At 46.0% G+C, this 23,405-nt stretch overlaps 1 protein-coding gene across 3 annotated transcripts in view; it reads left to right on the top strand.

The window, feature by feature from the left end:
- Positions 1-23,405, top strand: part of LOC118774805 (actin-binding LIM protein 3-like) — an 84,450-nt gene that overhangs the window by 30,508 nt on the left and 30,537 nt on the right. For all 3 annotated transcript variants that reach the window (XM_036524323.1, XM_036524324.1, XM_036524320.1), the window contains exons 3-4: positions 14,410-14,593; positions 21,749-21,864. In XM_036524323.1, the coding sequence (XP_036380216.1) occupies positions 14,410-14,593; positions 21,749-21,864 (300 nt within the window). The remainder of the gene's footprint in view (positions 1-14,409; positions 14,594-21,748; positions 21,865-23,405) is intronic.

Here is a 23,405-nt window from a genome sequence, read left to right as displayed (position 1 = left end):
AGAGAGCGAGAGAGAGGGCCTCCAGTCGCCATGGAAACACTGGCCCAAGCTCTCGAGGAGACATTCCCATGCTTCATGTGAAGGTCAGACAGCGCAGCCCAGCAGCAGCGGTGCCCGACAGCGGCGGCCGCCAGCATCCCCGGTGTGTCCTTACGCGGAAACGCGACGGCCGTTGAGGGATTGCGCCGAGCGCTCTGTCCCTTCCCACGACCCCGCCCCGGGTGCAGACCTGCCGGCTGTTCTCACGTTTATTCTTCCAGCGGAGCGAGAGGCTAGAGTGCAGCGCGATGGACCCCAGCACTGATTTGCCTGAGAATGCATGCGATTGTGTGCCATATGACAGCCCTTAGTGTGGCAGTGATTCCCACAATGGCGCTATATTACAAACATAGCACTAATTATTCAGTACTTATATGGCTGTCTAAACCTAGTGAATGCAGTTTTTGCGAGATTTTCTGGATTATGAATAAACGTAAATGTCATATCACTGCAGAAGAAGCTTAAATGTAAAACTATGCTGTGTTTCTCACAGATCAAATGTTCTTGATAGACTTTTGTGCTCTGCCAGATAAAGTATTGATACCAATGTGACATCAACTTTCAACTAACACTGTGTCCCACAATACCTCACTCACAGGAGGAAGGCGCTATTCCAGGCAAATTCCGCATAATGTTTCCTCGGCTCTTTCTTGTAACTTGGCCCTGTGTTGCTTAGCTGATAACTAATTAATGACTGCAGAACAAAGTTGCTCGTAGATGGAGAGGCCAAAGCCATTTGCTATTCTGTTTGTGATCTGTGAGGACACCTGGCCTGTCATTCCCGGGACAGCTGGAGTGACATGTCAGGCTTTTGTCACAGCTTCTCATGGTCTGGGCATGGTGCTAACGATGTCTGACCCAGTCTTAAGCGCGCCTTTTGTCCAAAGAGGAAAGACAGCTGTATCTTCAAAATGCTGTCAGAGTGATTAGTATTACTGTGAGTCTCCACCTCTGCACATCTGCACTACGCTAATTGCCTCCTGTTATGCTCCAGATGCTCCTCTGTGGGAATATCCCAGTATCTGAATGGGTCTAACTGATATGTGCAGGAGTGGGAAGGTTGAGAAGAAGAGATGAAGCATAGTAGACACACACAACCACACACACGTACATACACACAGACACTCATGAATACATGCTCATACATTCACACACATATGCTCATGCACAGCCATCAATACATACTCACACAAACACACACTCACAAATACACACATTCATGCACACAAACACATGCGCTGTGTGTGAGGTCTGGCCGGTGGGGGAGAGTGGAGCTGTATGGGATGGGGCAGTGTAGGGGTCACAGGGTTAGTGAAACAGGTTCCCTTACAGAGAGAGCACATTCCATACATGTGCAGACTCAGCCCTGACGCACGGCTACAATCCCCAGCCAACAGATACACACCGCCAGGTCTCCTGTCCCTGCACTCCCATACAGAAATGGAGTATGTTGTAAAATACTGAGAAATATTGTTGTTCAGTCCAAGAATATATTGCAAATACGATTGAGCTACATTAATGCAAATCAGAAATATGTTTCAGTACAGCAAAACAGCAATAATTTACATATTTTAAATATATTGATTCAACTAAAAATATATTCTCTAAAATATATGTCTTAATATACACATTTTTGTATAGGATATGGGATCCACCCAAGTCCCAGCATAACCCTGTACTCATTATGATGAGGATAAGGGCTTGTAACCAGAAGGCTACAGGTTTGATTCCCAGCAGGGATCTTGTACTTTTGATTAGAGTATTCTTCCTGAATTGCTCTAGTAAATATCCATATGTATTATGTCATGGTACATAAGAAATGTGTACTTTGTTAGCTGCCCTGCATAATTGCACCATTAGCACATGTAATCTCAAAGGGCAAATGCCTCTGAATGGCTTCACCTTGTCCAGGTGTGTTTCATTTGAGACCCTGGGGAGGTTGAACCACTGAAGCCTGTTCCTGATCCATGTTTTCCCCCTCGATGAGCCTTTAACCCCTCACAGGAGTTACAGCAGCAGCCATTTGCATGGCTTTGATACCTTCCTCTTTCCTGGGCCAGCGAGCCATGCGGATGTACCATCTGCCTGTGCCTCGCAGAGCCACCTCAACCTCGCGGCGACACAGCTTTCCGGCCTCCCGGCCTCCCGGCTCGTCTTTCCGCTGTGCTCTGCCCGAGCCGAACCAGAACGTTAATTACGGGTGACACGTTCCTCGTTATCCTCGGTGTGGTAGAGTCAGGCGGTGGGGGGGGGTAGCTGAGCTCCAGGGGCAGAAGACTTCCCCTGTGCTATCAGGACCACATGGGCCTACACATCCAGGCTGCTAGTGCAAGTTCCACATGCAAATCGCAGCCGGTGCTTATTTGCAAAGCAAACGCCCGTCACGGCGCACGGTGTCAAAGGCTTTAAATCGCCCTGTTCGCAGTGGTGTGAAGACCAACGGCACGTCGCTGCAAATGACTGCAATGGTGGAGTTCAATGCAGCAAACGCATAACTGAATGAATTGAGGCTTAACATGACCATCGCAGGTACAAAACCTAGCATACTAGTCATTTAACCCATTTAGTAAGACCATTTTGGATACACCCCACACATCCTGGTCATGTCCATGTCTTGCCCCATATGCAGTGGAATGAACTTCCTGTGTCCGTCAGAACAGCTGAAACACTGGCCATCTTTCATTGCAGACTGAAGACCCACCTCTTCGGGCTACACCTTAATCCAAGTGTGATCCTTTTTCCCTCTTATGTGCAGTATGTGGAAGTGTTTTATGCAATTGAGTATGTGGGTCTTTCTTTTCTTATTGCTGGTTCACACAAAGCCCCTTTTTTTCCACTGTATTGAGTGATCAGCTGTAAGACTGCAATACAGCCACGCATAATCCGCTGCCTTGCCAGACCTTTGTTTCGTTTGCACTGCGTGCCTGAAGCCACACTGTGAACAACTCGCTGGGTGCTAACTGGTAGAAGGCTGTCACTGCTCTCAGCATAAACAGTGTCTGAGAAACAAGATGGAAGGGTGTGCGGGTGTCAGAGCAGCACCCGATGGTGGCAGGGGAGCTGGGGGTGCGGGGGTGTAGGGGTGTGGGCCGTAGCATGACATGGATGTTGGGTCCTTTGAACCCCCAACACTTCAAGACACATTGGTGCAGTCACTTTGTGCCAACAGCAGACACAGGTGTCCGTCACAGATGGCCTCCACATGCTTGCGTGGGTGACACCTAGTGCTTTCTCTCCTCTCGTTATAAGTGTAACAGCCAGACTTGTAATTGCCTTCCAATGCCAATCTTTCAATGCCCTCATATCCCTCTCTATCTCTCTCTCTCTCTCTCTCTCTCTCTCTCTCTCTCTCTCTCTGCACCCAGTTATACGGGTCATCTTGATGGCTGCTTTAACTTGACTTTAAGCTGCTTTAATTAATCAGTCTGGATTGCGGTGGCTGGTATGGGCTCCCATTGGCCAAAGATTCCCACTCTGACAAAGGCGGGTGGAGTTGTAGAACTGGCCTGGTTGGAGCTCATGAGGGCTGGATCCACAGGAGAGTAAAGGTTCTGTGGAAGTTGTGGTCCAGGCCTGTTTATTGCAGTGCTTCAGCTCCCAGTAGGAAGTACATGTTCATGCCAGGGGGGAGGGGGGGCACCTCTGTGGAGCAGCAATGTCAGCATGCGTTTCACTAACCACAGGGATCACACCGTGTTTCTCCGTCTGCTGGAGCATCACCCCGAGCCCCCCGTGCGAACAGGCAGGGAGCCGCCGAGCTCGTTAGCCCTGCTATCCCGAGGAAAAGGAGATGCAGCAATTCGCAGCACTGTCTCTGGTCTCATGCACAAGTTGTGAACGTGAACATGTCACCTCTGAATGACAGTCTTTAATTAGAAGAATAGAGTAGTCGATCACAGCGTTTCTTTGCCACTGAAAGGCCTGATGTTGAAGTGACTACTAAATTCAATTGCACAATGACCAGTGTTCGTCACTGACCTGCACACGTGTGTGTATGTGCGTCTCAATGTGTGTGCGTGTGCGTGTGTGTGTGAGTATGTGAGAGTGTGCTTGTGTGCGAGTATGTGTATGTGTGTGTGTATGCTTTATGTGAGTGTGAGTACTGTGAGAGCATGAAACCGATAGGCGTGTAACACACAGAGCCATCGCTGCAGTGAGAAGCCAGTGAAGAGTCTTCCAGTTTTTTTCCTGATTCACTGCCCTGCCGTGTTTCCCCACTGAGCTCTGGAATATCAAAGCTTATGTGTCTTTCTCATGATGAGGAAAAACATACACTACCCTCAGCTGTGCCTCGTTCTCTCAGTAGGGGTGCCCGCGGGTGACCCAATGTTCTGTTTCCTAGACGAGGATCAGCAGGAGGGGCACACGTTACGGACCAGGGGGGACACATCAACGAAATTGAATTGTCCTTTTTGCAGAGGGCATAATGAACGGAGGGGGGCCATGCTGGTAAGAGGGTTGGAAGGGCTGGTTGTGACTGCTTATCTGGGCCGTTTGAGCCTGCCGTTGTGGTAACAAAGAGTCTGTCCATAACGGAGATAAAGGTGCAGGAGGTAATGGCATTGCTTTATCGCCTTTGGTATGGGGGACGGACAGTGGGAAATTTAATTGGATCTTTGGGGGTCTGATAAATACATAATACCCCCCCGCCCCCCCCACCCCCCCCCCCCCCATATACCCACACGTAAACACACACACACACACACACACTCACAGGTTTAACGTCCGCTCGGTTCCAGTGATCCCAGCGGTCTTTATTTCTGGAGCTGCTGAATTATTTATCCAGTGAGCCGGGTTAAACTGGAGGATGTGTGCATGGTACGACTTGAAAGGGTTTTTTTTCTTAGACAGTGAATGGGGTGTGGTACATCATAATTTGCTTTGCCAGCTGTTTTTCATTTACCACTGTTTTGTGGAAAGACAGTGTCTGTTCGCCATGCGTGAGGTGCTGAATAAAGGCAAATGCTGTTTTTCTTTACAGCATGTGGCTGTGGCGTGTGAAATGTCATTTTCAACATAAACGCAAAATGTTTCTGACTTCACTATTCAGAGAGCCTATTCACACATATTGCCTGTTCATGGGGGGGTTTATAAACTTCAGGCCTGTTGTTATCCAAACTGTTTAGGATTTCAGGAATATGCCAATACACATGAAGTAAAAAATGCATATTTAACAATGAATAATAAAAGTGATTGAAAATGGACAATAAATATTCATGCCTCATTCATATGTTAGCAGACCATGTGTCTGTTAGAACAGTGAGACCTGACATTGCTGCATTGTTCTGACACAGCTGAACTGTGGAGTTAGCAGTTATGCCCACCTCCTCTGTGTGGTTTTTATTATAAAACACAGAGAGTCCAAGCCACCAATCAAAGTCCAGGGAGTCCTGCGGCAGCTTCCATAACAACAGCATGTGAAGGAGAACCGCCAAAAAACCCAGCGGAATCATGGGAAAAGTGGGAGTGTACCTCCCCTGTGCCAGAGCAAACAGACACTCTGACAGGGCACACGGAAATAGAGACAGCAAAATGGCAGGGCACCTTATATCACATTACCAAATGCAAGTGCCTGAAGAAACTCCCCTAATATATGTTATTTGCCTAGCAGACACCATCATACAGGGCATAAGTGCACGGCTTGCACTGTACATTCTGTCTGTTTAGACCACTGAATATTTACTGAATGAATCCTGTTTAAAGGGCCCTGCACAAGGATGTAGCTATAGTTCCCTGCTTAGGATTTGACACCGCAACATTGTGGTTACAGTCCCTGATTGGAAAGATTTTGGATGAAGGTAGTGCAGTGTGGACAACAGTGTGGTGTAGTGGTAAGGAGCAGGGCTCGTAACAAAAAGGTGGCTGGATTGATTCCTGGCTAGGACACTGCTTTTGTTCCCTTGGGTAAGGTACTTCACCTGTAATTGGCCTCAGTAAATATCTAGCTGTATAAATGTTTAAGTGTTGTTGATTGCACTATAGGCAACAAGCAGAGAACCCTATGTGGCCAAGGTGAGTAAGACATTTCTCGCGCGCCCCTTCACAACGCAGCTCTGTTTTACGATCGTCTCTCACGCCTGACTAACCATGTAAAATACTTTACTACTGTCACTTGAGCCAGGCTAACCATTTTTAAAAAAAAAAATCAATAGCTTCCAGTCTGAGCTGGCTGTGTTCTGTCGGACACAGGCATCACTGCAGAGCCAGCCTCCAAGCTGCGAGCACAGATCCAGAGCGCAAGTTGTTCAGTCACACAAACAAAATCTGTGTTTTCCCGTTTCACGCCTCCACAGCCGCTGTGGTAACAGCCTCAACAATGCGGTCTGAAGCAAAGGATTATATCACAGCCCTTCTTGCTGTTTGCTGATAAGTTTATGGAAATCGACAGCCTGTAATTATTTTGTTCTGTCGCTGTCCCTCGGGAGAGTGAAACGCAACAATCGATGCAAGGTTGAATTCGGTCTTAACTGCTGTGGTGTTTTGTCCTTAAATCTGAGCAATGCATTTCAACAAGTTTTACTTTGTTTCTGTTCGTAGGCATGAGTTTCAGCAGGTACTGAAAAATGCTGTCTTCGATGCAGAAAATTGTTCTTGCATAGGGTAACACCATGAATTGAAGCTTTCTGTGGTTTTGCATGGTACACTCTTAATGTGCTGGAATTATAACGTGTGTTTTATGGTTGTGATCTTGTGGTAATTATGGAGATGTTACTGTCACACATACAGACACACATACGTGCACGTGCACAAACAAACACACACACATGCACAGTCAGCCTCTCACGCTGTATGGGAACTTGCTGTCTCTAGGGCAACCAGAGAAAGTGCTGGTTTCCTATGGCAACTGCAGAGCAAGATGCCCCTCCCATAACATTAAGTGACTGAGCTTTGCACTGCTCTCTAGAAACATGTTTGCAGCTAAAGGGACATATTTCACATGAACTTTAGAGGAAATGCTTTACATCAGCTTGTTCTTCACGTTTCTTTACTCCTTTTGTAGCAGAGAAAAAGCTAGCCTAATATTACGACAAAATGAAACTATGCCTTTAATGTAACCTTTTATTAGTGCCACTGTGACACTGTGTTAATTGTGAAAGTGCTAAAATAGACTGTCATTGTCACTGTGACCTCACAATACAAGTTGAACACACACGTATATGCCTTTGCCACATAAACACTGAAACAAGGTTAAGCTCACTTTCAGAAGCAACAGTTGATGACAGATCTTCAATGGTGTGTGTGTGCTTGGCACAGAAATGAGGAAGCTCTGCTAGGGTTTTATTTTGTAGTAGAAGGGGTTTCATTTTTATTGCTCTGTTGCGTTTATTGTATTTGCTGTGTCATTGTAAGTCCTGTTCATTGTTCAGGAATGTAACGAGTAATACTGAAGATAAAGGTAAACAAGCTGAGGAGCAGGAACTCACAGTAGTGCAGCACTGATGATGTAACTGTCTGATGTGCGGAGTATGTGACAATGTTCAGGACGTGTGACAGTTAAGCATGCCTCTGGGACCTGTCTCATAGTGGCATCTTAGAGTAAGAGCGGTGAGGAGGAGGAGAAAGGGGGATGAAGAGTGATGAACACAAGAGAGGGTGTTGATTAAAAAGAAGGGGTGGATTGTCAAAGACATTTTGTCTACACCAAGGGCTGTTTTTTTTTTTTTTTTTTCAGATTTGGAAAAAAAAAAGTTGTGTTCCATTACATTTAATGGTGTTTTATACACTGCCCTCTTTCTGTCAACATGTACCTTTACTCCTGCTGTTTACCCTGCTAGTTTACAAATCTGTTGCTAATGGATTAGCACAAAGACACACCTCATGGTCCCAGACGCAGACCCACAATGTGGCAGTCACAGTTAACGTGAACGAATTGTTGCAGGCAAACCTCATGAGAGAGCGGGAGAGAATGAGTGGGCTCATTGATGGCTCATTTAGCCACAGGGAATTAGAGCATCCGAGCTCTAGAACGGGATGTATGCACTGTAGAATGTAGAATCAGATTATAAACCTATGACATCACAGGGATTCTCCTCTTAGAGGGGCTTTCCCCGTCTATAATAGTGGATTAGGAGGCTGTTTATCCCCTGTGGCCATCCGGTTCTGAGAACACTCCCAGTTCTCAGTCAAAATGTTATTCTTCTCTCCTCTCCTTTGCTGGAACTGGCGTCAACCCAGAAAAACCCTGAATGAGGATATTTGCATGAAATTCCTGCAAAGCAGAGTCAATTCCATCAAAGCTAACTGTCGACGCTCACACTCCTAAACAGAGGTCAGATGAATGCAAAGAAACTAAGTACCACTACAAAGAAGCTTACTTCATAACAAGAGTGCAGGCAGTTCTCTAGCCATTTTGGGCTAATTACCTTGCCCAAGGGTGCAACGGCAGTGGCCCAGCAGGGATATGAGTCTGGGTCCTTACCACTACACCAAATTGCTGCCCATGTTTTCATTATGTGCACATAAGCCTCATTCTCATTGGTTATATTCAGGAATATATATTACTATATTTCTGCAGGAATGCTCAATCCATTCCAGTAAGGTCAGGAGTAAACTGTCCCCCACTCTTCCCCCACATGGTAGATGCAGCATTGTGATTTTTCTTGTTTTTTTTTTTTTTTGTTTTGTTTTCTTTTTTGCAATTTACCGCAATTTAACATTTCATCCCTGTGGAAATGGTTTTCAGCATTCACAATGTAACACCCAAATAATTTCTTAGGGCTCCATCTAACTCCTTTTGGATTGAGCTCTCCAAGGACATATTAAGGAGGACTGTAATCTCCTCTTTCTCCCAAGGCAAACCAGAGCTCTGATGGGCCATGTGTCATCTCGCAATGTTTCTCCGTGGAAAGCCAAGTGCGAACACAAACATCCTAATCCGTCATTCCATAACGTTGCAATCAACATGCCTAGCTCTGCTCGGCCACGCCCCCCCCCCATGTCAAATCAGAAAGTGAAGCAGGAGAAACACCTGGAGGTATACCTGAAGTATGTGTTTCCTCAGTAACACTGAGGCATAGCTCAGTCCAGGCTAGCAGAAACACTATGATAGAGACAGACAATAGAGGGAATGAGAACACCAATGCGTGCATCAGCTGACTTGTAGCTGCCAGCTTCTGATTTTGAATAATAACTCCTGAGCGCTATACTAGTAAGGACAACATTAAGTGCATCTCAGTGTCGATTTATAGAGGTTATTTTGCATACAAACCTATTCATTTGCAGAAACTATTTACATTAAGGACCTTGCTAAAGGGTGCAATGGCACTGCCCCAGCTTGGATCCAAACCTGCAACCTCCTGGTTATGAGGCCAGCTCACACCACACCACACTGACCTCTCTGCCCTGAATATGAGACATTTTCGCCCTGGGCAGCTCCACGCCGGTTCACCTTAGATCACTCAGCTCAGCCCTGTCACGTAGAGCTCCAGGAATTCCATTTTTAGCCGTGAGCAGCCGTCAGCCGATGACTTTTGCAGGACGGTTCGGGGGATCACCTTTCTATTGAGAATCCGTTATTTCCTGGCCCCCCTCCACAGCAGAAAGAGCAGGTCCTGGGAAAAGGGAAGTGCATCTCCCCCTTCAGAGACAGACTGGAAGTGCGCTATGCCTCCATACCCTGACGTCCATAATCAGATAATAATCCTACTGTGTTCCCCACCCCACTCCTCTCTGCGCTGGGTAAGCTCACTTTGCTTAGGGTTCGATTGTCTCATTAATAATGCAAGTAGTTATTGGGTACGTACACATTTTGTAACAAAGATAAATCGATTGATCTGTAATAGTGGAAATATGCTGCTGCTTTCACAGCTGGAAGGTTTTCAAATCATTTCCATTCATTTTCTATGTATTGGTACAATTTCTGCTTTCAGTTATCTGGTTAATGTTTATTTTCAGTGCAGTGGTTCAATGTTTGCAGTCTGAAGAAGAAAGGAAGAAATACTTATTGGATTTTGCTGGAGCAAGCTGTTCTGCACCTGCATCCAGGCACATGTACACACACAGACACACACAGACACACACACACACACACACGCGCACACGCACACACACACAAATGTGCACGTACGCATGCACGCACACACACTCCCTCTCAAAAAGAAGTAACCTCAGTATAGTAATTATCTTTGAGTGGATTGTGAGAAGCAGCTTGAAAGTACTGAAAACCTATGGAGAATTAAAATAAGGAGCTGAAACGCTGTCAGTCGCAGTGAAGTCTAACTTTACCAGCATGGTCACAGAAATTCACCTGCTTCTCCCTGTTGACACTGTACAGCTCCAAAGAGGTGCGGCTGTTATTGTATATCCGGCCGGCTTTCTGAAATCACTGCAAATGCACATCTCAGTCAAATCTCACATCTCAGATTAAATTAATTAATTAATCCAAATTAATTTTATGTGTCCCAGCACACATAAGTGGGTGAGTTAATCTGATGTTTGGGTATTTTTTCCCACCAGTGCTTTTAAAACAGACAGGCACACTGGAACTCCAAAGCTTCATAATGGTTCATAATTCTCAGCTCCTCTAAATAAGCTGTTTGTCCCAGACCTTTGAAACACAGTATATAACTGTCTCAGATACAGTCACATCCTAATTATTTGCTGCTGTCTATCAGATATATCTATCTGCCTATCAAATGACCTTTTTCAGGTCAGTTTACAGAGCCTGTGTTTTGCGTATGATCCACTTACACAGCCAATACATTTTCAGAGACCACTCAGGTTGAGGACCAGATTCAAAGCGATCAGTAGCTGTGAACCACCCAGGGTTCAAAGTTTTGAACTTGAAGCCCTCTGGTTACAACCCCAGTGACCTAACGAGCACACTTCTCTGGTCCTCCCATGTTTATTATTGACGAGGATGTTGTTTTGGTGTGTTGGCAGCTATTGCGTGAAATTGAATTCTTCAGGGGGGAGACGTTGATTTATCAGAGTGTTTTCATGTGCATTCTGCCGGGTCTTCTCTAAATGATATCAGTAGCGCGCCGCAGAGCCTGAGACACATTATCTCTCAGATGTGTCTCATCTCATCCAAAACAAGCAGTCACCAAGGTCCTGTTATTTTACCATTATGATTTTGGCTTTAATTTAAGGACCATCTGGGTGCCTTTTCTGTGTTTTTGCATGTAAAAATAACATAAGCAACATAAGTGTACCGAAACTATTGGTCATTTCAATAAAACTCTAGAATGTTGTGTGTCACAAAGGGATGGAATGGGAGCAAGGGAGGAATTCAGTGTGTCATGGCGCCCCCTGCTGCCACAACAGGTACTGCAGGGCTGGAGGTGTGGCACTTGGGTGTAGGTGTGGGTGTGTCTGCTGGGGGGTGGAGCCTTCTCCCTGGGTTATTATTAGCTCTGTGGGTGGTGGAGGGCAGGGAGAGTGGCAGGGTGTAGTGTTGCATGCCTTCGGAGCGATGATGTGAGTTAGTGTTGGTGTTCGTGCCATATTAATGGACGCAGTAAGTGTAACTGAGCGTTACAAGTGCTTTGTATGAACGTGCAACTATATGCCTGTTTGACGTTTGTCCTTTTAAAAAATTCTGGAGTAAGACTACCCACGAAAGCCTCATAAATATGTATTTTTACTGTCAGCCTGTTTTGAATCTTTTCTGTCAGAACAGTTACATTTATGTGCCCATAGAACACACACACACATACAAGCGCACGCACATGCACACACGCATGCATGCATACTCACCTACACACACATGCAGACATGCATATGCACATACTCCCACACATTCGCAGACACACACATTCACTCACTCACACACACACATATTTTAGCATAACATGTTATGTTACTGTATAATAGATGAATCTCAGGCCACACAGATGCAGACTAATCCAGGGTCACCTAGACAGGATGTATTTACACATGGCCAGCAGCAAGTGCATATCTGTAAGGGACAGGATATTAAAATGTTACATTACACGGTGGGATTATTTGTTGAATGTATGGTGTGGTGGCAGACCTACAGCACAGTGTATAATGAAACTGTCTGAGAATGACCTCTCCAAAGTTAAATGAGAGGGAAGGAAAAATACACGTCTGGCCTGTCTGTGACACTCCCAATACACACACACACACACTCACTCACACAAGCAGGCACATGCGCACACACAACACACACACACAAGCATGCACATACACACACACACACACACGCACACACGCACATGGGCACACACACACACACATACACACTTCGCCCTGTCTCTCTCTTTCTCTGACCATGTCCTCCCCTCTCAGCCACCCTCCTGCACCTACGCACCAATAAAACGTCTCCATCCGCTCGTCAGAAGGCCTCTGACTCCACAGCAGCTCACCAACCCACTTATTATCCTCCTTTTCTCAAGGGTGCTGGAGGGGCCCTGAGTGGAGAGGGCTGTCCACCTCTCCTTGAGTCCTCTGTCTTTATCTTTCTCTCCCACCTCTTTCTCTCTCTCCTTCCCACTCTTTCTCTCCTTTTCCCTAACTCTCTCTCTCTCTCTGCATCTCCCCGTCTCCCCATCTCTCCTTCCCTCTGTGTCAATCCCTTTCCCTATCTCTCTCAATATCCCTCTCCCCTTCTCCCTTACTCTCCTTCCCTCTCTTTTTCTACCTCTCCCTAATTCTCTCTCACCCCCTCTCTCTCCCTCTCTCTCCCCCTTCCTTCCCTGTCTTTTCTCTCTCTCTCTCTCTCTCGCTCCCATTCTCCCGTTCCTTCTCTCTCTCCCCCCTCTCCTTCCCTCTTTCTCCTTCATCTTCATGTTAAAAGGGTGGTTGTGCGTCAGCAGCAGCGCACGACCCATCTCTCTGGAGTATGGCTGTACTTACAGTGCTGCGTTAAGGCTCAGATGAAGGGAAGCAGCTCAAATCATTAGCTGCACAGTCTGATTGGAAGTAAATGTGTAAATTCAGATAGCTCTGAGATGGAAATCCAAGTCATCTTCTTCTTATCCATCTTTTTTATTTATTCATTTACTCATTGTTTTTTATTGAAGTGAACTGACAAATGCTCATGTCCCAGGGAATTCAGAGAGAATTCCTAATTCTGCAATAACCTGAACAAGCTTTTGCCGTTGTATCCACAAACAGTGAAAATATATTCCAATATATGAACTCCAATGCTTTTCTATGACAAAAACTCCTACTGTACATGGTTGTGCGTGTGTGGATTTTGGTTTGGTTGAGTGTTTTGTGTATGTGCTTGCATACGTGTGTATGTGTGTGTGCGTGTGTGTGCGTGTGTGTGCGTGCACGTGTGTGTGTGTGTGTGGAATGTGTCTGTGTGTGTTTTTTGTATGTGTGTGGACAGGTGTGTCCTCCCCCTGCATGTCTGAGCATGCCTGTGTGAAGAAGTAATGCCATACCTGTCAGACAATTGAGTGGTCGCTGATGTTGTGCATTTCTCCAGAATATTCCTATTCTTAATGTCTAAATATAAAGAAAATGACACATCTTTATGCCAGCTATTAGAGAATCAAGAGCTCCTCCACATGTAATCTGCTGCACCCCTTCATTATACTAATTGCTCATAATACAGAGTGTGAATAATACAGTATCAATGACCCCAAGTACTGTTGTTATTGGAAGGTTCATCCAATTGTGGAATCCTCCACACTGGGTCGTACCATGATAATAATTTAATTTTCGTTCATTACAGCCCTCTTAACAAAGGAATTGCCATGGAGGTCCTTGCAAAAAAAAGGAAAAAAAAACAGTGCAGAATTTTAACAAGTACAGAAATGAGGGAAATGGTAATGGCTGTGGTACAATGACAAGCACAGCACACACATCCCCTGGAGATGCAGTGTTAACAGCGCATATTTGAGTGAATTAAAGGTATATTCTAGCTATGCTGCAGTGACGGCTTGCTGGTTTTTACAGTGAGACTTAGGTAATTCCTGCATTTAAAGGCCTTGGCACAACCTGGGGATTACCTACTGTACATGGGTGTTATAGAGCCTACAAGCAAAGAAGGGCTTACAATTTTCACAAAATCTTGAAGCGTGTTAATTCAGGTTAACGACCCTGTTAAAGGGAACAGCAGCTCCGCCTTGGGCTGAACCCATGATTCACAGCTCCAGAGTCCTGTAGCACCATCACCACTGCTCCAATCTGCTTCCTAAGCACTGGGACATATTACATTATTCATGTGCTTAGCAGACGCCTTTAACCAGGGTGACCTCTGTAGCCTAGATATCATAGAGTTATGCTGCTGGATATTTACTGAAGAGGTTTGGCTTGAGTGTCTTGCTCAAGGGTACAGCAGCAGTGTCCCCCACCTGGGATTTGACCCTGCAGTCTACTGGTGCGGAATGACCGCCACCCTGCTGTAGACCTGTCCAGTAACCATAGCCCCTCCTCCCGTGTGTGTGTCCGCAGTGTGTGGCTGTGACCTGGCCCGTTCCGGATTCTTCCAGAAGAACGGCGAGTACATCTGCACGGCGGACTACCAGCGCCTGTACGGCACCAAGTGCGACAGCTGTGGAGACTTCATCACGGGCGAGGTGGTGTCCGCGCTGGGCCGCACCTACCACCCCAAGTGCTTCGTCTGCAGCATCTGCAGGTACGACAGGGGTGTCCGGGGGAAAGGCTCCTTCCCAAACCTGGGCCCAAGGGGGTAGTGTACCCCAAGAGGGTTTTAGAAATGACCCAATTGGGTTAACCATACAGGTACGAGATAGGTGTTGGGGGAAAGGGGGTTTCCCCTCCTGGGCCTGGAGGGTGGTGTACTCTGAGAGGATTTTAGAAATGACCAATGGGGCTCTTCAGGTTCATCATTACAGGTAAAAGAAGGGAACAGGGAGAAGGGGTGACTGCAAACTTGGGCCTGATAGATTTCAGAAACAGCCAATGAGCGGCATTGGGTTCATTAGAAGATTGGTCGGTTTGAATGAATCAGATTTTTTAAATGTCAGTTTGGAGAGGTTTTTTTACCTTCACATCTATGTTGTTTTAGCACATTTACAGGAGAAGCCTAGGTCAGAGTGAGATAGTGTGCCTGCAGCCTATCTAAGCCACCATCTCTGAATGGAATTTGTGGTACATGCCATTTATATTCATAATAAGTAAGCAAAGAATGAGAAAGGTCACAAAAATGCATTAAAACCAAAGTTCTAATCTTGTTCAGAATTCTTGACAGCTGATGGACATTTCCTTAGCTGTTACAGGGAACTAAAAGGCATCAGACTTCATCGCTTCATGCTGTAGCTGACTGGTTTCAGCTCCCATCTCCTGTTCACAATGTGCAAAGCAATCACTGCATTTTGCCGTTGTCTGATTTATATACGAAAGAAGGAAAAATGTCACACATAGCGCTGGAATCACGCTGGCATTTCACGGCCTCCACTGTGACTGATTGTGCATGCTCGTACTGCAGTTTTTTCCTTATTCCAGGCTGTTCATTTTAACAGCAAATTACGGTTGGCATGATTCATTTGCCTACATGTTAACAGTGTTTTAGGAGTGTTATTTTAATGGGAACATTCCAGACTTTGGGAATCCTTTAATACTTTCTCCTGCCTGCTGGCTGAAGTTAAGTAGGGCTGGAAATGGTTAATACTTGGTTCAAAAAGATTGCTGCTGGAGGTGGCATTCATGGCTCTGTAGGGGGCAGTCTTCCCTCTGTGCCCGGGAGAATACCAATGCATTAAGCTGGAGGGCAGGGCCAGAGCCAGGAAGGCCTCCTCGTTAATGACCACCAGTGCCCGTCTGATGACCTCCGTCATGTCCACCATGCTGTTGTAGATGTATTCCTGGTCAGCCTGGACTACCTCCAGCATGTATCACCATGGCGTCCAAAGAGCTGCCTGGGAAAAAGAAGGTGATGTCATTCATGCACATGCAGCAGTGTTGCACAGTGGTAAGGTACAGGGCTCATAGCCGAAAGGTCGCTGGTTCGATTCCCTGCTTGGGACACTGCTGCTGCACCTTTGGGCAAGGTACTTAACCCAGAATTGCCTCAGCAGATACCCAGCTGTATAGGCAGACAACATGTAAAAACTGTAACCTATGTAAGTCGCTCTGGATAAGAGCGCCTGCTAAATTGCAAAAATGTAATGTAAATGTAATGCATGTGCCAGCCTCTGTGTGGGGCTAGTGAGGCCTTTGGGCAGGGGAAGAGGGTTTCCACAGGAGCATTCCTCCCATTGCCCCATGGGCGAGGCTCTCTAGGACACAAAAGATATGCTATTCAAATATATTATCCATGCTATCCCATTAAAAACACATTAAATGAGGCATTGAAGGATCTACCAATATAGCAGAACATTAAAGGGAAGAGGTGACAGACAATGAGTCTACTCAGCAAGCAAAGATGATGAGTAATTGGTGAGGCTGGTTCACAGGCTGATTCACCGGTTACCTGCTCCACCAAATCCCTGTCTGCAATGAACCTGCATCTTTCACAACGAGAACCCCTGGCTCCCCTTTCAAAAGATGCATTTGCCAGTCTCTAATGATCATCATTATACTGAAAAGCAGAGAGAGTTTCATGCACACAGATTTAAATCACTTCTTGCTGTGCTCTAACAGGGAAAAGAGGGGGGGGGTTTGCCCTCTCAAACTAGGTCAAAGAAATCTGGTCGATTATTCCTCTAGGAAAAAAAAAAAGACTCTTCACAAGCCTTGTGGAGGCGTTTAAAATTAGGAAGGTGTTTGATGATGTATGCTGTACTTGGGAAGAGAGCGGGGGGGGGGGGGGGGGGGGGGGAAGAGAAACATATCATGTTGCTTAGTTTTGCTCAAACAGTGCATTCTTCTTGCCTCCGCGTTACACTTACATGTAAATCGACAAAGTGTAAAACACTTTTGATCTCAGCTCTAGGTTTGGCACTGATGCTCATTCATGTGTGCTTGGGAGTGCCCCGTTTGTGCAACTTTTCATGCCACTTTATTAGATGCACTGTGAAGTCCACTCGGGGTGAGAGCGTCTGCTAAATGACAGTAACTTAATGTAATGCAAGGTATTTGGCAATGTTGGAAGCACCACTCACACACTGTAGTACTCCACTTGATCGATCCCTGAACTGAACTTCTGTCGTATCACCATATTTATACAGAGAGATCTCTTTCTCTTCACTGCATTCCCCCACTGTACCATGGACAGAGTTTGACAGTAGTGGGATGCCTATCATCTGTCCCAGAGTGTGAGAAACTATGGAAGACAGACACTTATGGTCTACTGCCAGGTCTGCACTGTGTTCTTGGTTCTTTGTTAAGGAAGGGGATTTTCACTGTAGTCTGAGAGGAACTTAAATTGGGGCACTGGGTGTTCAAACGTATTTTGAGCTGGATAAATAACAGGAAATTCATCTCCCTCTTGATCATTAACCAAAAAAACACCTCCATTCTTCTCTGGTAACCCAGAAATTTTTAGTGTCTACTCCCTTCTCTCCCTTCGCTCTCTCTGTCTCTCTCCCACTTTCTCCACCCTTCCTTCTCTTTCTACCCCTCCTGCTCCCCCACCCATCTCTCTCTCTCCTTCTCTCTCTTCCTCTCTGAAAAAGGAAAGGCCATGTTTGTGAGGAGCGTGCCCCTGTAAAGGTTTTTCGCTTTGGGGCGCCAGCGGTGTGTGTGTGTGTATGTGTGTGTGTGTGGCTATTTAGAGACAGCCATGGGAGCAGCTGTTTCTGCATGCGGCCTGTGTCTGTAATGAGAGGCCACTGATGAGGTGCAGCCGAAGGGGCTGTCACAGACATCCGAACCGCACCGCGGCTATCACATGCTCGCATGGTGTCACCCTCCCCACCAACGCGTGCACTCAGGCACATTTCACATTTTACATTTGGTCATTTAGCCGAAGCTCTTTTCCCAGAGCGACACGAAAGCAGGAGTACAAAGTGGACCTAGTAAAGCTGCAGGAGCAGAACATATACTGAGCACAAGCTGCCATGGCCAAATACGTGTCAGTCTCTCACAGTTAGCATTAGCACTGCAGTAAATTCATCAGCTTCCTGCTGGCGTCCTGGCAGTTGTGACTCCGCCTGAGAGGTGTTTTGGAAGCTGTTTCGCTTCCGTCTGAAGTAATCTACCTTCGCTTGCAGCGTTCTGTCTGCAGATGTGGGTGGAGGCTGTCATGGCCAAGGACAGCAGTGGTAGAGACAGTAGTGTATGTCTCAGCAACTGAACCATAAACTCTCCGAGCGCAGTGTATTCCAGCAACTGAACCATAAACTTTCCAACCGCAGACTGTTTCAGTTCAGACCGCAGTGTGTTTCTGAACCATGAACCTTCAAACTACAGAGTGTTTCAGCAATTGAACTGTAAACCAAGACCACAATGCGTTTCAGCAAACTACAGAGTGTTTCGGCAAATGAACCATGAACTTTCCGACCGCAGACCGTTTCATCAGCCATAACATAAACCTTCAGATCGCAGGGTGTTTCAGCAACTGAACCCCAATCTTTCTGACCGCAGTGTGTTTCAGTAAATGAACTGTAAACTTTATGACCACAGACTATTTGAGCAACTGAACCTTAAACGTTCCGACCGCAGCATGTTTCAGCAGCGGAACCGTAAACGTTCCGACCGCAGCGTGTTTCAGCAGCGGAACCGTAAACTTTCCGACCGCAGCGTGTTTCAGCAGCGGAACCGTAAACTTTCCGACCGCATCGTGTTTCAGCAGGGTGCCCCAGGCAGGTTGATCGTTCGGCTGTGCTGTGTCACTCCATTGCACATTGCATGTGTTCAGCGTCCCTGAAACTCTTCCCCTGTAGCTTACGGCACTTACACCACCTGGTCTCCCTGGTCCCATCCACTGCAGTCTTGGACTTTGCGAGAGAAATTCAACAAGCCAGGAAACATGTGACATACCGAAATAGCCGTGATTTTAGAGGACAGAAGAATGAAGCTGATGATAAATGTAGAAACAGAGTGCATTTATTTTAATGTCAGACTCCGCAGAACACCTCGGGAGCTGGTCAGGTTCACATGGCAACTCTTACCAAGGTCGCCCAAAGAGCTACTATTCAGACTATTCGGTCTCCGCATCTTTTCTCAACGCGCTTTTGTTTCATCAGGCAATCTCACTTTTAACCCGTTACAGTGAGTGTTTGCGTTCGCTGTGTTGAAATCCAGATCACAGAGAGCTAAAGTGCCTGAAATACCTCAGATTCGCTTCACAGATGGGACTGCTTCATTCCCCTGTCTCGTAGACTTCAAGTGAGCACCTCATCGCTGCTCTGTGTTGCTGTTTTGCAGGGTGTTGATGCAGACAGGCCAGATGTAACCCTCCGCCTACATCTTTTGGAAAAAAACAAAAGAGAAGGGGAAAATAACACACACACACACACACACACACACACACACACACACTGACACTATGCTGTATTTCTGTGCAGAGGGTGGCAGGTACAGTAGTCGGCTCCTTCCCTGGCAAGGCTTGGTACAGTTGTTAACTGTGAGTTTTTGGCAGTCAGAGTGAGCTGGCAGCCAGTACGCGCTTGGCAGATGCCAGTTTGTAAAACGGGCGTCACTCGATCGTCCTACAGAGAGCGGGTCACCCCTGAATTTCCCTGCCTAAACACATAATGTGTATGTTTTCAAGTTTTCGTATTCATATTCCTCTATAGCACGGGTCACCTCTGAGTTTCCCTACTTAAACAAATAATGTGTATGTGTTAGTGGAGCAGGTATCATAACCAAAAGGTTGCTGGTGCGATTCCCCGCTAGGGCACTGCTGCTACACCGCTGGGCAAGGTACTAAACTCACAGTTACCTCATTAAATACCCAGCTGTTTGAATGGGTAGAATGTAAAAATTGTAACCTGTAGGTCACGCTGGTGAAGAGCATCTGCTAAATGACAATAATGTAATGTTTCATGTTTTCATATTGGTATTCTTCTTCCAGAGAGAGGGTCACCCCTTGAATCACCCCTTTTTTTTGGTTCTACGGCACCAGATACCCCACACTTCCTCTTCTGTTTTTTTAGTTTGCTCTGTTTATGATTTTCAGATGAACCCAACTACTTATGAGTTTCCTGTAGACCCACAGAAAACATGATGAACATGTTTCAAAGATCTTTATTCATTTTTCATGCAGGTTTTAATTTTACAAACCTGAACTTTCTGCAAACGGTACTTCTTTTCCCAGAATTCCTGCCACAAGTGTAATTGTGGCATAGCGTTGCATACTGACTACCAGATTTTGTGGTGTAGATCTGCATAGTTGTGATTAGATTCCAGATACAGCTATAGGCCTTCATAAGTGGATACAGCCATAATATGTCATTGAAGTTACCAGTACTGAGTGTTTTTTCCCTGGTAAGGGAGCGTGCACTATAGCATTATGACTTTGCTGTAGTCGCTGTTATAATGTATTCAGCAAATCCATCATCTAATCATCCGCACAATGATTCTGATACTGTATAATACATCATTAACCTCCATTTCTGCTCTCTGAATTATTTATTAGCTTTCCATTCAAAGCTCCATCCCCTACTCTCTCTCTCTCTGTCTCCCTCTCTCTCTTTCTCTCTGTGTCTCTTTTTTCCTCTTGTTCTCCATCTCTGGTGCCCCCCCCCCCCCCCCTTCTCTCTCTTTCTCTTTTTTACTTTGCAACTCTCCCTCCTCCATTCTTCATCTCGTCTTCCATCTCTGGTACCCCCCCCTTCCTCTCTCTCTTTCATTATCTCCTTCCCTCACTGTCTTTCACGGCGTAATTTCAGCTGTGTGGTCTTGCAATCGTCAGATTGCAGCCAAGCTGTATGTTTGTGGTGTGTGTCTGTGCCTGGGATGGAGAATAGGGACTCAGGTGAAACGCATAGAGAGAGAGAGAAGAAAAGAAGTGCAAATACAGCCCCTCAGATGTTGATTCTATTGAATGCCTCTAAAGGAAAGCTTTATCACTCACCTTTTATGTTTCTGTGAAGAGAGCGGCTCCATAATTACTGTATTATTGATGCTGTGATAACAAAATGCTGGCCTTTGATGGAGTTCCCTCTGATGTGTATGGTGTATGTGAGAAGAGACAACCCCCCCCCCCCCCCCGTGTCCCTCCGCACAAAATTTTTTATTATTATTGCTCTATGCTTTCCTTCCTAGATTTTTCAAAGTTGTTGGATGCATTTTGGAGGATCGTTCAAACCTTCAGTTAGAAAAATGCAGCATTTTAATCTCAATCAATTTGATCACGGAGCTCTGCTGCTCAGCTGAAGTTCTTTGCGTTGTAGTGAGCAGAGATGGATTTGGTGTCATTGTGTGTTCTGTGCGGTCCTCAGACGATTGACGTTCTCCTAGCTTTTCTCTGACGTTGCCCTGGCGTTGCCCAGACGTTGTCAGACACATCCTGTTCACTGCTGCGATTTGTAGCTGTGATGCTGGAGACAGCAGTCTGTGCAAACAGAATCTCTAACAGGCCGGTCTTTGTTGTCTGTTATCTGAAATTGTTTTCCCGGTTAGATGTGACAAGTCCCAGAGCAGCTAGCCTTGTCTTCACTGGAACAGACTCTGGGAGAGTAAAGACTTCATAGACACGTTGGGTAAAACAACATCTTGGCATTTATTTTTTCAGACGTTTTTGAAATATGGTGCCAAATTAGTCGGGAGGGAGGATTTTTTTTCTGTATTTTGAGTAACAATTTACTTTCAGATGATTTGACTGTTTTGATTGTGTCCAGGGCTGAGTATGAGGCACACAAGTGCGTTTGAGGACATTGATTCATTAGACATTTATTTTTTACCGTTTTGTGTGTGTGTGTGTGTGTGTGCATGTGCTTTTCAGGAAGCAGTTCCCGATCGGAGACCGGGTCACATTCAACGGGAAGCAGTGTGTCTGCCAGCAGTGCTCCCACACGCTCGTCAACGCTAACGAGCCCGTCAAGATCCACGGGCCCAGCCGTAAGTCCTCATCTGCGTTACCATGGCGCCGGGGCGAGGAGGCGGTCCTCAGAACCGCCGCCCGCTGTCGCTCGTTCGCCCCTGGTGTCTGATCGCGCGGGAAGGGTGTGTAATTTTGGGTGTACGGGCACAGCGTGCGCACTCCGAAGTGTGTATACACCGCTGACAGCTTATTATCAGTGTCAGTTCTGTGCTCAGCTGATGCTGGGCTAACGCATAAACAACAACCCAAAGACATTATTAGAAACCGTTAATATGAGGTTATGCACCCTACATTCTGTTCTGGTTGGACTGGCAAAGTTCTGAACTCTGGAGTTCTGGAGTTCAGGAGTTCTGGAGTTCTGGAGTTCTGGAGTTCCGGAGTTCCGGAGTTCTGGAGTTCCGGAGTTCTGGAGTTCCGGAGTTCTGGCGCAGGGACAGAATTTTAGCTGTCATGTAGAGTGTACCGAGGTTGATATATTGCCACAATATAAAATCTCTGAGATTATTCCGCAGATGCTGGCTCATCATTGTGACAACACACCTCTTACGCAATCTAAATGCCCTGAAACATTGTTTCAGAGCAATACTCCCATCTGTGCTAGGTTTTATGAAGACAGGAGTGAAAAAATTGTCAAAATTTAGACTGTGCAGATGCGGAGAATATGAATACCGGTAATGTGTACGTTTCACACAAACACTGTCATCCCCCTACACCCCACCCCATGCTTTCGTTCCCGTGACTGCCTGTAATTGCTGTGCCTGTAATTAATAACACTAACCCCCTGCTGACCAGTAATTTAGACTTTGAATAAGTCCTTGGCTTGACAGCACCAGACATACAGAATTACTGTTCGGACATTGGAGTGAACTTGACCTCGACTCCATAAGTCTGTGGTTTTCTTTCAATAAAGCAGAGTAGCCCAAGTATGACCAATAGTGAGAGATGTATTATTTTGTTTTATTATGGGCATGCAGTCACTTTTCAGAGAATAACTGACATGGGCATTCAGTGAAGGTCAGCCAAAATAATTCAATTTCCAAGGTTTCCTCCATTCATTAACTGTAACTAGTCAATTAGTCTTGTGAAAGGCGGAGCTAATTCATCACAGAGATCTAGTTAAGCACAGCCACATGCACTGCTGTGACTCAGAAAGAGGCAGAGGGTGAGAGAGAGAGGGAGAGAGAGAGAAAGAGGAAGGGAGAGAGAGAGAAAGAGAGAGATAGAGACAGAGAAAGTGAGAAAGGGGAAAGGAGGGAGAGAGAGAGAGAGAGAGAGAGAGAAAGAGAGAGATAGAGGTGGGAGGCAGGCTGAGGTGGTGGCACAAATATGTTTGACACCCCATTAATTACTCATATCTCCTAATGCTCCTCATAAATCTACATGACAAAACCACCCCTCCCCCTGTGATGTTACCCAACACAAAATTTATATTCATGTGAGACTCTATTACAAACCGAAGTGGGAAAGCTGAACAATGAATGAAAGTGACATCTTCCCAGGTGTGTGTGTGTGCACATGCATGACTCTGTGTGTGTGCACAAGTGTGTGTGTGTGTATG

The sequence above is a fragment of the Megalops cyprinoides genome, chromosome 3 (genome assembly GCF_013368585.1).
Source record: "Megalops cyprinoides isolate fMegCyp1 chromosome 3, fMegCyp1.pri, whole genome shotgun sequence".
Lineage (NCBI taxonomy): Eukaryota > Metazoa > Chordata > Actinopteri > Elopiformes > Megalopidae > Megalops > Megalops cyprinoides.
This window is presented reverse-complemented; position numbering and strand designations above follow the sequence as displayed.